General features: G+C 42.9%; 1 protein-coding gene across 6 annotated transcripts in view; it reads right to left on the reverse strand.

Annotated features, from left to right (window-relative positions):
• The window catches only part of atad2b (ATPase family AAA domain containing 2B), a 97257-nt gene that overhangs the window by 67177 nt on the left and 14237 nt on the right, over positions 1 to 15843 (reverse strand). For all 6 annotated transcript variants that reach the window (XM_042096567.1, XM_042096565.1, XM_042096566.1 and 3 more), the window contains exons 11-19: positions 15545 to 15660; positions 14717 to 14891; positions 14226 to 14314; positions 13889 to 14048; positions 9668 to 9758; positions 8959 to 9267; positions 6759 to 6897; positions 5577 to 5763; positions 870 to 1055 (exon numbers count right to left, since the gene is read on the reverse strand). In XM_042096567.1, the coding sequence (XP_041952501.1) occupies positions 870 to 1055; positions 5577 to 5763; positions 6759 to 6897; positions 8959 to 9267; positions 9668 to 9758; positions 13889 to 14048; positions 14226 to 14314; positions 14717 to 14891; positions 15545 to 15660 (1452 nt within the window). The remainder of the gene's footprint in view (positions 1 to 869; positions 1056 to 5576; positions 5764 to 6758; positions 6898 to 8958; positions 9268 to 9667; positions 9759 to 13888; positions 14049 to 14225; positions 14315 to 14716; positions 14892 to 15544; positions 15661 to 15843) is intronic.

The following is a 15843-nucleotide window of genomic DNA, read 5'->3' on the forward strand; positions in this document are numbered from 1 at the left end:
CTTAGCTATAATAGGCTATCACAAACAGACCTTTTCTACGTTTGCGGCATTAGACATAGGAGCCTACATTCTCTTATCAGAAAGACGTGTTCTCATAACTTCAGCGTTCTCTTGACGGTGAGACGAACGGTCGCACTTCAATCAAGTAGCCTAGGTCCTTTTCGAGTTAATTGTGAGTGAGTTGTATGGTAACTGTGGGAGTGATGTAGAAGAAAAGTGAGTATTTACTTTTTTATACGTGGGTTTGTTGTTTTGGGACTGAGAAATAGACTACAAGGAGAGCATCTGGCTACGTGCATGCGTGTCAGCATTAATGGCCCCCCAACAATTCAATTCAATTACCAAAGAGCCTTAGAGATGTTCTTTGAAAAGCCCAGAAAAATTAAGTGCTCGCAGATTGGGTGTGGCCTTTGCCATTAAGACAAATTTAAATAAATTGTAAATAATCTTTTTCTGGGTTGTGCCATTTCATTTTTCTTCTATCATTTTAACCAATAATGTAAAAGAAAGCTGAAAATGTCCACAAAAGAAACACGAAGGTATGATATATATACCCCCCCCCCCCCCCCCCCAAGTAATAGCACCGCTGCTGGAAAAATTTCTAAGGGGAAACACTGAAGTGTGTGTGTGTGTTTGTGTGCATATGTGCATGTATGCATATGTCAATTCTTCGGGCAGCTATGTAGTGGCAGATGGTCCTGGATGTGCTGCAGCAGCATGATGAAGGAGTGTGTGTGCTTGTCTGTGTGTGTGTGTCTCTGTGTGTGTGTGTGTTTGTCTGTCTGTGTGTCTGTCTGTCTCTCTGCGTGCCTGTCTCTCTGCGTGCCTGTCTCTCTGCGTGTCTCTGTGTGTGTGCACGCATGTCTCACCCCTTCAGGCAGATGTGTGTAGGGGCAGTCGGCCGTGGCGAGGATGAGGATGGGCGAGAGGGAGGGGATGTCCTGCAGGAGCGTGAGGAAGGTGCTCCTGACCGTGTCGCTGATAGCCTCCCACCACTCGCTCACGTGCGGCATGTAGATCACACTGGGCACGCTCCTGCGAGCTTCCCGGAACACCTACACACACACACAATGCCAGAAGGACACAATCATATTACCAATACATTATCAACATTTTCACACACCTATATATATAAAAGTGACAAGCAGAGAGAGAGCACATGGGCAGGTCGAGCCAGTGTGTATGTGTGTTTGTGTGTTTGTGTGTGTGTGTGTGTGTGTGTGTGTATTTTAGGGCTGAACTATTTTGAAAAATAATCTAAACCGATATTGTGATAAAAATACCGAAAATAAACCGATATTGCGATAAAAAATATCTCCTGTATTATTCAACAAAGACAAGAGATAAATCGTTCTATGGACCCTTTCAAGAGAGTTCCATTATCAGAATCATAGTTGGCCCCACAAGGCTTCCGTTTTAACATTCCATATGTTATCTTAATGCAGAGGAAGTAGATTGGGGCCCAAATAGAATGTTCAAGCATTGTTTTTGTTTTTATTGTTGAAAGGGTCTATAGCAAAGATTCTAGAACAGAGCTCTGTTCTAGAATCTTTGGTCTATAGTATGACCCAGAGCCATATAAAGGTAGAGTTGCGACAATGGGTGTTCAAAATTCGTTAAGGTCACGTGGTTCATGTAAACTTCAAAAAGTTCCCGGAAGTGATTGACAATGGATTAGAATGCATTAAATAAGCTTTTACGTATGTTAATTTCTGAACAAAGCCAAGACGGGAGATTCTTTAGAAAACGCAGTAGCACCCACCCCATAAGTGTAGCCTAGGCCTATCTAAATTATCGTTATAAAAAAAATGACCTATTACGTGACTCAAGAGCTGTAAACAGTGTTTTTGAGACTGCGTGTAGCCTACAAAAGCGCATGGAGATTTTAATTTTTCAACGAGAAACTGTAACACAGCTAGTCTAAGTCTAACATTAACTTGTTTGAGTTTTCTCCCCGTTTTCTCTGGTAGTTCTTCACTGATCTGAGATAATGAGCGAACTACCTTAACTAGCTAGCGTCTCGGGAGAATAAAAAAAAAAGTTTAAAAGTTTAAAACATCTCTCCAGTGTAATGGTGGGCATGTTAAGTTAACCGTAGCATTACCTACACAGTAACCCCATGGTAATGCGATGCGAGTGATCATAATAACATATAAAACGTGATATAATCCTTGATAAATAACCAGCTATGAACTCATAAACAACAGCATTTTGTCACCGTTTGTCATTCACCGTGCTGTGAATACAGCATTAAGATGCTAGGCTAAAGAATTGAGATTCAGAGAACTTGTTTCATCATATCAGCGCAAGCTTGGTTTGAAACTGGTTTCTGTGGATGGGCTTACACGATCCTTCACTGGGCTAGTGCCTGCTGTGTTAATATGACTGTGCTGATGCTAAGCTGCAGCTCCCTCAAATCTATAGGTTCTCATGCATATTAGGCTAGCTTTCGCCAATGAAAATGAATGCAACATAAAAAATAAAAAAAAAACAGTAGGCCTAGGCTACTGCTGCTAACTGAAGAAACGTTTACGTTACTGTAAGGGAATTATTATTATTGTATAACCAGTTGTGTAAGCAGAAATATTGTTGTGCTGAGTTCTAAGAACAGAGAGTTCAAGTTAAATGTTGTTGTGCTGAGTTCTAAGAACAGAGAGTACAAGTTAAGTGTGCAGACAGACAGGAACTGCACCCATCTCATGTCTAGCTTTCCAAAAACGGGAGATTTTTTTTCGGGGGGGTCAGTGTTTATACCGGAGCTGTGTTTGCATATTTAATACGTTTCATACACGTGTTTCAACACTGAATTTCGGTCGTTGCTTTTACTTTACCATTACCTTACGCATGCCACTTATGTATCCACCAGCTGCCTGCCTGCAGCCTACTTCCAAAACTCCAAAGCTGCTTGCTGTCAGATTTGGTTCCGAGGGAACAAGTTCAGTGTATCAACAACACTCAATAACAGTTTATGTGATGTGTTAATCAATTAAATTCAACAGCTAGTTCTGGAGGCCATTCATCTAGCCCGCTTCCTTACGACGAGACTCAGGCTGCACCCACTTCCTTATTTGGGTTGCCAGGTTTTAGCCTATGACAAAACGGTTGAAATTGAAACTAAGTGATCGTGTATGTGTAGGGTGTATTTCATACACAATCTGGCAACCTGAATGCATCAATGATTTTAAAATGAAGTTTGATGGCCATGCAAATTACTGGAGTTTTCCGGGAGAAATAACAAAACGGGAGGGTGCTGGGAGATGACCTTGAAATACGGGAGAAACACGGGAAAAACGGGAGTGTTGACAGGTATGCCCTGTCTGTGTGTGTGGGTGGGTGAGGTAAGAGTATGTCACAATGAAGTCGCTATGCCTTGCTTTCTATTTTCTGTGTGCATCTGTACAATAAAAGACACAGCTTTTGGGCTGCAGAGTCAGAGACTGATGGTGTGAGGAATTCTTCCTTACATTAGCAGGCTCTTGGTACCAGAGTTTGTGGGCAAAGCCATACTACGTGTTGTGGTTCTTGTATGTTGGGGTTAAATTCCCTGACAGTTACCAACAATGTTAACAACAAACTCAGCTTCACTGCTGCAAACAAAGTTGGCTATATGCTTCGCCATATAACGAACCAGCTAGCCTTGTGATAACAAAATCTTTACCTTTTGTTTAGTCCACTGAAAGTTATCCACATATCAAACGATTAAATACACAGTTATGGAGGAATTGTTTTGGGGAAGCAGTTGCACTATCCCACTTTTGCTGCCTTTAAGCCACTTAAATCCATAGCCTAGATGAGCGTTACAACTTGACGTGATGGTGAAGCTAAATGCCCAAGAAACGTCACGTCAAGTTGCCTACTAAACGCAAAAACTTAATGACAGCTTGTTCGTGGTGGTGTGCTGCCTAATTGAAATGGGATAGGCAAGTATCTTATATTCGGCTATTACGTGTGGCACATTTATTGGGCTTTTAGCCTCTTTTAATTTAGGCCTATTTGATGTTGAACTGATATGACTGAGCAGCAGAAAAGTCATAGTCGATACATCGTTTATTATTATAATTAGGCTCTTGTGATAGCCTACTATTACTTTACTACTATTACTGTTATTATTATTATTATTCGGATGAGGCAAAGGAATGTAAATCTGAGTCTGAAATGTTGGCTACAAACAGTCTATACTGCTGTAACTGCACTGTTGCTATTATTAATTGTTAACTTCCGGGAACTATTTTGAGGCTTCCATTAGCTGCCATTGTTGGAAAAAAATGGAACATTGGCGTCAATGGAGTTGTCGCAACTCTACCTTTATATGGCTCTGGTATGACCTACACAATATTAGATCAATTAAACATAAACTGTTCTCTCACAAACTGTTTCCTGGAGGGCAGGCCTATGTTATGATAACATTAGATGATTTTATTTAACTACTTTAAATCACAGTAGTATCACAACTACTCACAAACAGTTAGGGATATCTGGCTTTCGGGTGAAATGTAATGTTTCAGTAAAGAAAGTACTGTCCTCTCCTCCAGAAAAGCTGCCCCTCCTTAGTGTGACTACCACATTACATTTCTATTTTGTTACCATTTCATGTAAATATGGTCTTCTTTCGTTAGTTACATGAAGAGGCAGAAAACTGACACAGCCAGGGTAGCCTACTTGTCACACACACACACACACACACACACCTCGCCTCGGTAAGTGAATCAGAGCAATTTTAGGGCACAGGCGGCTTACGGCCGAAGGACAGTTCAGCTCAGTGTTCACTAAAGCATCATCAACACCGCAGCGCAAATTAAGTTCAATACTCATGCATGCAAATTACCAACTATGTTCATATCACAACAAAGTCTATCATGGAGACACAACTCTTTAAACAGGCGACCTTATCAGCAGTTAACAGCATGTATGTAAGAGTGTTAGCTGAGAAGCTAATGATAGAACACAGCTGCATGTAAGAGTGTTAGCTGGGAAGCTAATGTTAGGACACAGCTGCATGTAAGAGTGTTAGCTGGGAAGCTAATGTTAGAACAGCTGGATTGTTGGTGGTTAGCTGCTGCTCATTAACTACTCGCGGATAACATTAGGCTTCTATTAATTCATTAACTGCAACATGAAATGTTTGCACCACCAACCCCCTTGGATATACACCCTCTTATCACTCACTGTACTCTACAGCCAACAGTCAGTTGGAGAAGTAAACGAAGCTACCAGCAAGAGTTGCAGCACAGGTGAATGGCTGTGTAGCCTAAACAGTCGTGAAGTTTTAATAGTCAGCTGGAGAAGTTAACGAAGTTACCAGGGCAGCACAGCGGAGTAAGAGAAAGGAACTAGGAACCAGGATTACCAGGGACATGGCAATAATCCAGCAAAAGGTAATGAGGAGATATTATCGCAAATGCAATTAAATCGTTCCGCCCTAGTGTGTGTGTGTATATGTGTGCTTGCTTGTGTGTGTGTGCGTGTGCGTGTGTATGTGTGCGCATATATATATATATATATATATATATATATATATATGTGTATGTGTGTGTGTGTGTGTGTGTGTGTGTGTGTGTGTGTGTGTGTGTGTGTACCTGAGCGCAGGACTCCTCGGGTGTTTTGGTGCTGGTGGAGTACAGCGTGGGCAGGTCCAGCCGGTGGGTGCTGAGCTCCTCCAGGCGGTGCAGGAGGGCAGGGGCCAGGTGGGTGCTCTGCCCCGACCCCACTGGCCCCGCTAGCAGCAGCCGCGGACGATACGACATGGGCTGGATGTAGGCAGACCTGTGGAAATGACATACACACTAGAGATGCCACGATACATAGTACAGTATGTATAAGTATATACACTTTTGATCCCGTGAGGGAAATTTGTTCTCTGCATTTATCCCAATCCGTGAATTAGTGAAACACTCAACACACTGTGAACACACAGGACACACACTTTATGGACTTGCCATTACATGCCATTGAGTAAATTGAAGTTTTCAGACAATTAGAGACTTGTACTGGAGGTCCACATGTCAGGAGCGGGGGACATAGCGCCCCACATCAGAGATGAGGCAGATGGAGTAAAGACGCATACAAGCCGTTTCAAAGCCATTAAAGGTAAACTATGCACTATTGGCAATTTCCTTACGGTTTTCTCGGTTTTTGATTCTTTTTCGCTGGCTCGGTCATGACGAATGTCTGAGAAACTCCATCGCTACCTTTTTCTAGCCGGTGCCTGGCGTGTATGTGTATTTGAATGCAGTAAAGCAATTTGTTACACTCGTTATACTTCCTGACACTGAGGCCACCAGCCCACAGTTGCAAGGGTGGTTTTTCCGCTCACAGGTGCTAGGGGGAAGCGAGACGGCCACCATTCAATCCGAAAAAAGTCATATAACCATTCCAATGACTCTGAAGCTGTTAAATGAAGGTAAGTAAATTAAGCTTGCATAACTTGCATTATAAGCTAAAAAGCCTGCATAGTGTACCTATAAGGGAGTTTTTGGATGAAAAATTATGAATATGTATCTTTTCGAGACGAAGATGAGTTTCAAGGGGTTAATCAATGGCTGGAGTGCATCTTTAAAAGAAGATAACAAGGATAGATGCTGCCACATGAACATACGCTAACCCATAGTTAAAAAAAAAAGGCTGATTGTAAAACTGTCCAGAAGATGGCAGCATTTCATGGGTTGAACCCTATATGACCATAGATCTCTTTTTGTCTTAAATACATAAGGAATGGAGTGCTGTGTGTGTGTGTGTGTGTGTGTGTCTCTAAAACTCACGTGGTAAAATGCAGGAAGGGTTTGTGTGGGGGCTGGTGTTTTTTTGGAGATGCTGTAAGGACATCATAGATGGAGGGGGCTGCTGTGTCTTCCTCATCACTGTAGAAGTCCTCCTCCAGAAACTGATTGTCTGAGTTTGCTGAGAGGACAGACACACAAACACAAAGGCAAACAAAGGTCATAGGTCATCGTCTACCATGTCTACGCAGGTAAATGACATCACAAATAACATAATGTTACAACAACAACATTACCGGTAAATGTCAATACCATTAAATAACGGCGGTCTGCAGGACAAGATGTGGAACTACAACAAAACAACTACTATTGATGACATGGAACAGTTATACAACTAAAGGACTTTAATTAAAATATAGAACTGATGCAATACAACGGCCATGTTACAATGCTGTTTGCCGAAATGGGGATAGAATGGCAGTTGAACAAGATGCCTCTTCATCTGCCGCTGCCTTAGCAGAGCTAACAATATTGCAGAAGACCATTCCTACCCAGGTTTCCACCTTGTTCGACCTGTTGTCCTCTGGAAGACGCTTCAGATGCATCACAGCCCGGACAAACAGACTCAGGGACAGCTTCTTTCCCAGAGCCATATCCACCCTAATCTTCCCCCTGGCCTGCCCTACTAAAAACTTCCTCTTTTACATATAGGCTATAAACATTCCATATCATATTTATATCCCATCATAATATATATATATATATATATATATATTTTCTTTTTTTTTTTTTCGAGACATTATTTATTATAAGAGCAATTTTCAATATTTTAAACCCTGCAGTACCGGTATATCCATGAAATTATGGAACCTCAGGACTTTTTGTTTAATTAAAATTATGTCATTGAATGTGGTGCACCTTAAGGGAAAGCTCTTCATTATGGCATGTTCTCTTCATCCCCCACAGTAAGAGGCAATGCAACAGTTAACAGTTATTGTAAAACAATAACGACTATTCCACCCCCACCCTCCCAATAATCCAAAGTAATGTTTGCTTGTCTGGGCGGCACGAAATCCGCTCCTCATCCCTGCCTGAGGCGTTGGCTTTCAAGAAGCTCTTTGGCTATAACGAAGCTCTACTTAATTAACTTCCGGAAATATCAGATTGCCAGCATTCAGATGGAGGCTTTTGGGAAGGAGGACTGACAGAGCAAATCTAAAAATGCAAAAAATCTAAATGACAGTCTCTCTCTCGGCCTCATTTATTTGGGACCTTTCATAATCCATCACATGAACTTCACTACCTGCAATCAGATGTGAGCAATAAGAACATATATTTTCTAATTCATGATGTGGAACTTGCACAGTTCTTGCACAATTCTCACTCTTGCGTAAGAATGTAAACGCTAGTACTCACTTTGTAAGTGCGACAAAATAGACTGCAGATATCTAATTGAGCCACGCAGTGTGCAGAGAGAGACTTAAGAACCAGAGGGGAAATCAAAACTCCTTCAGATGTCCCACTCATTAAGAGCATGCCCACAAACCCGTGACTAAGACACAGGCCATTGCAGAGTCCCTCATCTAAACTTAACCCCCATTTCAGAGGGAATTGGTCCGGGCGGGTGGGTGTGGGGGTGTGAGGGTTGAAGGTCTGTGTTAGGTATGCATATGTATGTGGTGGGTATGTAAACACATATGAGTGGGTTTTTGGCTGTGGGTGAGTGTGGTTTTGTGTACACTGTTAGTGTTTTTGAGTGTGCATCAGTGAAGTGAGTGTGTGTGTCAGTTTAGTTAGTGTGTGTGTCAGTTTAGTGAGTGTGTGCGTCAGTTTATTGTGTGTGTGTGTGTGTGTGTGTGTGTGTTTGTGTGTAGTGACTTATTAGAGCAATACCTCCTGTTGTTCTCTGCTGGGCAGTAAATTGAAGTTATTAGTGGACAAAGGATTGTGCTCCCAAAGGGAGTCTTTAGGCAGAGTAAATCCCTGTCTTATCTACGGAGGCCCAAAACACCATCCCCGGAGGTCCACCAAACAACAGCAGTTTAAAACAGTCCAAAAGTGTGACGAACACTGCAAAAGTTCTACATGAGAATTCCAAAATAGCTCGACAGAACTCTCAAAAGCACCTGGAATGGAAGCACTAGTCCACCTAATGCAGCTCTAAATGTTAACACATAAGTGTTCGACTGTCGTCCATAAAATATTAGCCATACCACTCACACACACACACACACCTCCTTACCGTGTGTGTGTCTCTCTGCGTGTGGAAACACCCTGAGCAGGCCCCCGAGGGCCGTCTGCAGTCCTCCCTCCAGCAGGGGGCGCAGTAGAGAGGGCAGTGCCCTGCCAGGCGGCGCCAGTGCCCTCTGCCCCGCAGGCACGATGGCACGCAGGGCGCGGCCGAAGTCACCCGGCCCCAGCACGATGGAGCCCACGTCCAGCTGGTAGCGGCGGCCCGTCGCACTGGAGCCGTAGATCTGAGGGTATCGCCGCCGCAGAGCTGCCAGGGCTGCCTCCGTACACAACGCTCGGAGATCAGCACCGCAGTAACCTGGGAGACATAACACACACACACACACACACACACACACACACACAGATTAGCACAATGGTTACATGCAGGGGGAACACACACACACACACACACACACACACCCACCTATGGACAGACACATGGATAGACAGACACATGCACACATATGAAGATCAGAAATCATCACAGTGCAGACACACACACACACATACACACCCATGGATAGACACATGCACACATAAATGTGTGCTAAAATGTGTGTGTGTATGAGACACATGTTGTTAGTCAGGACTCATCTGTATTGTGGATGCCTGTCTATACCAATAAGCGCTGACTACACTTGGCCCAATGGTCATGTGCTCCACAAACAGGCGGTCAGTGGAAACAGGCATGGTCATGAGTGGGCCTGGGCTCTTACCAACACAGGTCTCCGCCAGCTCCTCCACAAAGGACTCAGCCAGCCGAGGACTCCAGTCTCGCGTGTGGATCTCCAGAATGTGCTTACGAGCCTGGAGAGAGAGAGAGAGAGAGAGATGGTCATAAACTTAATTATTTAGGCCAGTGTTTCCCAAACGTGACCAACGCCAGTCTCCCTTCTCCACAGAACGCATTAAAAAAATAATAAGAAACATGCCATGAATCGAAAAATAATCAGTTTTTATAATCGATCGATCCATCCATCGATAGATAGATACTTTATTGATCCCTAGGGGAAATTCAAGGTCACAGTAGCATACAGACAACATACACATATTCACTAACAGCAGAAAAAGCAATTAAAAGTATATAATATAAAAAAAACACAACTAAGCAATAAGGACTGTAGAAGATAAAGAATATACTAAAATACAAATTATACTAAAACTTAATCTAAATCAATTCTAAAAAACAGTATCCACATAGTGGGTGATTAATCAATCAGGTGATCATGTGATGATATGCCTCCGAATCAGACGGAGCTGAGTGGTGCAAATATCCCGCTCCTCGCTCTCAAGAATCAGTCAAATCACAGCTCCGTTTAATTGTCAGATGTGATGAAATGCGTTCATATTCCACTTTTTATGTCATAAACGTTGCAGGCCTATGGAAAGGTTTTGTGGTAGGATTGTCCAATGGTCAAGTTGTTGCTTCAATTTGTGTTTTAATTTATGCGACGCACCGATGCTGGGTTCATCAGTTTTGCGCACGTCGTTTAAAATGCTTAGCCGACTGCGTAATTTGTAATTTTCGTTCTATAAGTTCTACTTAATCAGGGCAGCCGTGGCCCACTGGTTAGCACTCTGGACTTGTAACCGGAGGGTTGCCGGTTCGAGCCCCGACCAGTGGGCCGCGGCTGAAGTGCCCTTGAGCAAGGCACCTAACCCCTCACTGCTCCCCGAGCGCCGCCGTTGTAGCAGGCAGCTCACTGCGCCGGGATTAGTGTGTGCTTCACCTCACTGTGTGTTCACTGTGTGCTGTTTGTGTTTCACTAATTTACCGATTGGGTTAAATGCAGAGACCAAATTTCCCTCACGGGATCAAAAAAGTATATATACTTACTTATACTTATACTTTTCATGTCATGCATGTAACATGCCTATGATAAGGCAGTTGTCCAAGATGGTCAATATAATTGTGTTTCATGTGACATTCATGCATTGTTTTGCTCCAGTTCAAACATTTGTATACTGTTGTATAGTTTGCTTGGTGTTATTACTTTGTTAACTGTTATTTTGAGAAGCTGGTTATTTATTTAATATGTAGTGTTTAAGAAATAATTATTAAATGCACAGAGTCTGTAGTGTATCGCACAAACAAGACACCAGCCAGCATCCACCACCAGTCGGACCAACACCATAACACCCCCCCCCCCCTGGTCAGACGGCAATCGATAAACCCCCTCCCCCAGGTCGGACGACCTACCACCTTGACTAACACATTTCCTGCGGGAAACCCTGAATGTATATGACCATTGTCTAAAAATCTTACATGGTTACACTGATACACCACATATGCACAATCCCCACCTCCAGAAACAAAACAACAACAAACAAATAACAATCCCCACCTCTCTACATCACTCCATTACACTCAAAGAACCATCTTCTCCAACCTCACACAGCAACACCCCCCACCTCCACCTCAGACACTCAAAAACTTCAAGATAAAGCGAGAGAGAGAGAGAGATGGGATGAAGGGGGAGAAAAGAGGGAGAATGAGAGAGATGGGGAAGAGAGAAAGAAAGATCAGACAACAGAGAGAGAGAGGAATGGGGTGAAGACAGAGAAGCCAGGGAGAGAAAGGGGAAAGAGACAAGAGGAGCTGGTGATTGGCAGCCAGAGACCCGTACACAAAGAAAGAAAACATACAGGTCTGGACATGAGGTTTCAATTCACAGCTGCTTCCCCTGACTCTGTGTGTGTGTGTGTGTGTGTGTGTGTGTGTGTGTGTGTGTGTGTGTGTGTGTGTGTGTGCGTGCGTACATCCTGTCTGGACAGCTGAAGAGCACCTGTGGCATGTGGCATTTTGTGAAGTAGGTAGAAGATGTATTTGTGGTCGACATTTGCACATGTCTAGACATTTCAATGTTGTGTGTGTGTGTGTGTAGCCTGTGTGTGCAGAGAGAGAAAGCAAAAGAGAAAGTGTGTGTGTGTGTGTGTGTGTGTGTGTGTGTGTGTGTGTGTGTGTGTGTGTGTGCGCTGTGCAGACTAAAAAGAAACTGTATGTGTATATATGTGTGTTGTGTGTGTATAAAATTCATGACTGACGGAAGGCTGAAGGGTACCATCAGACCTTCTTATCGGACAGACTGAGAAGGAACTCTCGATCAAAGAAGGCTGGCTTCCTGACTGCTTCCTTATGGGTTTGTGTATGTGTGTGTATGAATGTGAATGTGTGCATGAGTGTATGTCAAGTCAAGTCAAGTCAAGTTATTTATATAGCGCATTTCATACACAGGTCATTCAATGTGCTTTACATAAACAAAACCAAACAATAATAACAAATAAAAAGCATAGAAAGGCAATATAGTCAAAGAATAGTTAAAAGGTAAAGATCATAATAAAAAGAAAACATAAAACACAAGGTAAAATAATTTAAAAATAAAGGATAATTAGTAAGCAAAAAACAAAGGCAAAAGTAGTAAAAAAAAGTAATAAAAGATAAAAGTAGAATAATTATCAAGGCAGATTCAGAATTTGTAACTCGGCACAGTTAGCAGAAAGCATCCGAGAACAGTTTGGTCTTAAGTCTAGATTTAAAACTGGCTACAGTTGGGGCCTTTTTGATGTCATCCGAAAGTTGATTCCACAGCTGAGCCGCATAGCAGCTAAAAGCTGCTTCACCATGTTTAGTTTTAACAGTAGGTTTTACTAGCAGGGTTATTCACCTGGGACCTGAGAGGACGAGAAGGTGTGTACTGCTGAAGCATGTCTGACAGGTATTTAGGTCCTGCTCCATTTACTGATTTATAAACAAGCAATAGAGCTTTAAAGTCAATTCTGTGACTTACTGGAAGCCAGTGAAAGGACTTAAGAATTGGAGTAATGTGGTCAGTTTTAGTTTTTGTTAGAATCCTAGCTGCTGCATCTTGTATCATCTGAAGCTGTTTAATAGTCTTTTTAGGAAGGCCTGTGAACAGTCCATTGCAGTAATCAACCCTGCTGGAGATAGAAAAACTCATTCATGCATTTAAGTCATATTTTGACATCAGCCCTCTGAGTCTGGCAATATTTTTGAGGTGGTAAAAAGCTGATTTAGTTGTCGCTTTCATGTGGCTGTCGAAATTTAGATCACTGTCAATTAATACACCAAGATTTTTAACTGTATCCTTTGCCTTCAACCCTTTTGTGTCAAGGAGAGTGGCAACCCTAAGTCTTTCCTCCTTTTTACCAAATATAATTACTTCAGTTTTTTCTTTGTTCAGCTGAAGAAAATTGAGACATCCAGGTGTTGATTTGTTCTATACACTGACCCATAGATTCAAGAGGACCATAGTCGTTTGGTGACAGAGCTAAGTAAATTTGTGTGTCATCTGCATAGCTATGATATGAAATCAAGTTATTTTGGATGATTTGTCCAAGTGGGAGCATATAGAGGTTGAATAATAGTGGCCCTAAGATCGACCCCTGGGGAACACCATAGGTCAAGGACGGTGGTGTTAAGGTACAGTTTCCGATGGCAACAAAGAAGCTCCTTTCTTGTAGATATGATTTTAGCCAGCTGATAACTATGCCTGTAAATCCAACCCAGTGTTCTAGTCTGTGTAGTAAAATATTGTGATCAACAGTGCCAAATGCTGCACTAAGGTAGTAGTAGTAGCACTAGGACTGATGTTTTACCTGAATCTGTGTTTAGGCGTATATCATTGGAAACTTTAATGAGCTGTTTCAGTGCTGTGATTTGCCCGAAAACCAGACTGAAAGTAATCAAAATACCCTTTTGATGTTAGGAAGGTGGTTAATTGATTAAAGACTACTTTTTTAATAATTTTGCCAATAAAAGGTAGATTGGATATGGGCCTGTAATTGTTTCGCATGGAGGCATCCAGGTTATTCTTCTTGAGAAGTGGCTTTACAACAGCTGTGCCTGTACAGGGCTTTTTGTTGGGCCTGATTAAAACTGTCGGTCTATGTATGTGTGTGTGTGTGTGTGTGAAGACCTTCTTGTCGGGCAGATTGAAGAGGAACTCCCGGTCGAAGCGGCCGGGCCTCCTGAGGGCTGGGTCGATAGAGTCGATTCTGTTGGTAGCACCGATGACCACTATCTCTCCACGGCTATCCAGCCCGTCCATCAATGCCAGCAGGGTAGACACTATGGAACTACACACACACACACACACACACACACACACACACACACACACACACACAGAGGAAGAAAAAGTGGTAAACAAAGTGGAAGGTTATTGCACAGCAAAGTGCAATAACACAGCAAAGTGTAAAGTTTACTCTGAGAAGAGTAACATTTGTGTGTGTGTGTGAATGAGAGAGAGTTACCTGTGAATTTGGTCCTGCCTGCTGGACCGCACCGGGGCGAGACCATCAATCTCATCAAAGAAGATGATCGAGGGCCTCATGAGGTAGGCCTGGAGAGGAGAGGAGAGGAGAGAGTGAAGCAAATAGGAGAGAGGAGAGGAGAGAAAATAGGAGAGAATAGAGGAGAGAAGAGAGGAGGAGAGAGAGAAGAGAATCGGAGAGAGGAGCGGAGAGGAGAGATCGAAGAGAATAGGAGAGAGGAGCGGAGAGAGAATAGGAGAGGAGCGGAGAGAGGGGAGGAGAGAGGGGAGAAGAGAGGGGAGAAGAGAATAGGAGAGAGAAGAGAGAGAGAGAAAATAGGAGAGAAGAGAGGAGAGGAGGATAGAAGAGAACAGGAGAAAACAGAAGAGGACAGGAGAGGAGAACTGCGTTAGTTGACATGAGCTGAAGACCTCATTTGATCTCTCCATGGAGACAGGGCACATGTGGTGGGTGTGGCCACGTGTTATCACCTGGTCAAAAAGTAGGCGGAGCTGTCTCTCGGACTCTCCCACCCATTTGCTGAGGCAGTCGGCTCCTTTCCTCATGAAGAACGACACTTTCCTGTCACCGTGGCTACACTCGTTGGCCAGCGCCCGAGCCACCAGAGTCTTCCCTGTGCCTGGAGGACCGTAAAACAGACAACCCCTACAGGAGGGAGAGAGAGAGAGAAGGATGACAGAGAAGAAAGAGAGAAGGAAAGGAGACGAGAGGGAGGGAGGGAGAGAGAGAGAGAGAGAAGTAAAAAGTAAAAAGATGCCAGCGCAGCACAGATGTCTTCTTAATTTATACTATTTTTCTATTTTTAAGGTGCATAACAGTGACTAACGTTTCGATGTAGGATTACATCTTCATCAGTGTCCCGAGAGATACTTTTCAATGTTTTCAATGACAAAAACATAATCTTGACTAAATATCACAATAACAAATAATAACATTTGTTCTTTAATCTGTTTGATTTATGTGGTCCTTGTGGGGCCAAGTGGCTGCATCCCCAGAGGAAAAATTCTGGAGCAGCAAAGCGACTGAAGGACATTACAGCAATATTCATAAATCTAGCAGCCAGATTAGCACTGTATATCCATTAGTACTTGGCCAAAAATACCATCCTGTCCATAACCTCAGTACAGTCCTCTGTGTGGTGATATAAAGTTTTATTTCAGTAAACACAGTGCCATAGACCCTTTCAACAAGAAAAACAAAAACAATGCCCTATGGGAACTCTTGAAACGGTCAATAAAGGGCTAAAGTGGATTTCAGGGGGCTGTGACTAAAATCACGAGAGGTGTGTGTCGCCTCACCTCGGGGGCTGAATCTTGAACTTCTCGAACACCTCGGGATAGAGCAGAGGGAACACCACCATCTCCTTCAGCGCCCGAATGTGGTGCTCCAGACCGCCAACACGGTCGAACATCACCTACATTCACAGAGAAATGTTATCTATTAATATGGTTCACTTTTCATTTTACTACTACATACTGCTACATATGAAATGAAGAGTTTGGCTACAAAGCACTATATTCTCCATTTTGTTTTTCAAGTAATTTCAGTGGAAATGTAAATGGGTATTATTACTTAATGTATCTTTACTCAATCAAAA

This window comes from Alosa sapidissima, chromosome 6 (assembly GCF_018492685.1).
Source record: "Alosa sapidissima isolate fAloSap1 chromosome 6, fAloSap1.pri, whole genome shotgun sequence".
Lineage (NCBI taxonomy): Eukaryota > Metazoa > Chordata > Actinopteri > Clupeiformes > Clupeidae > Alosa > Alosa sapidissima.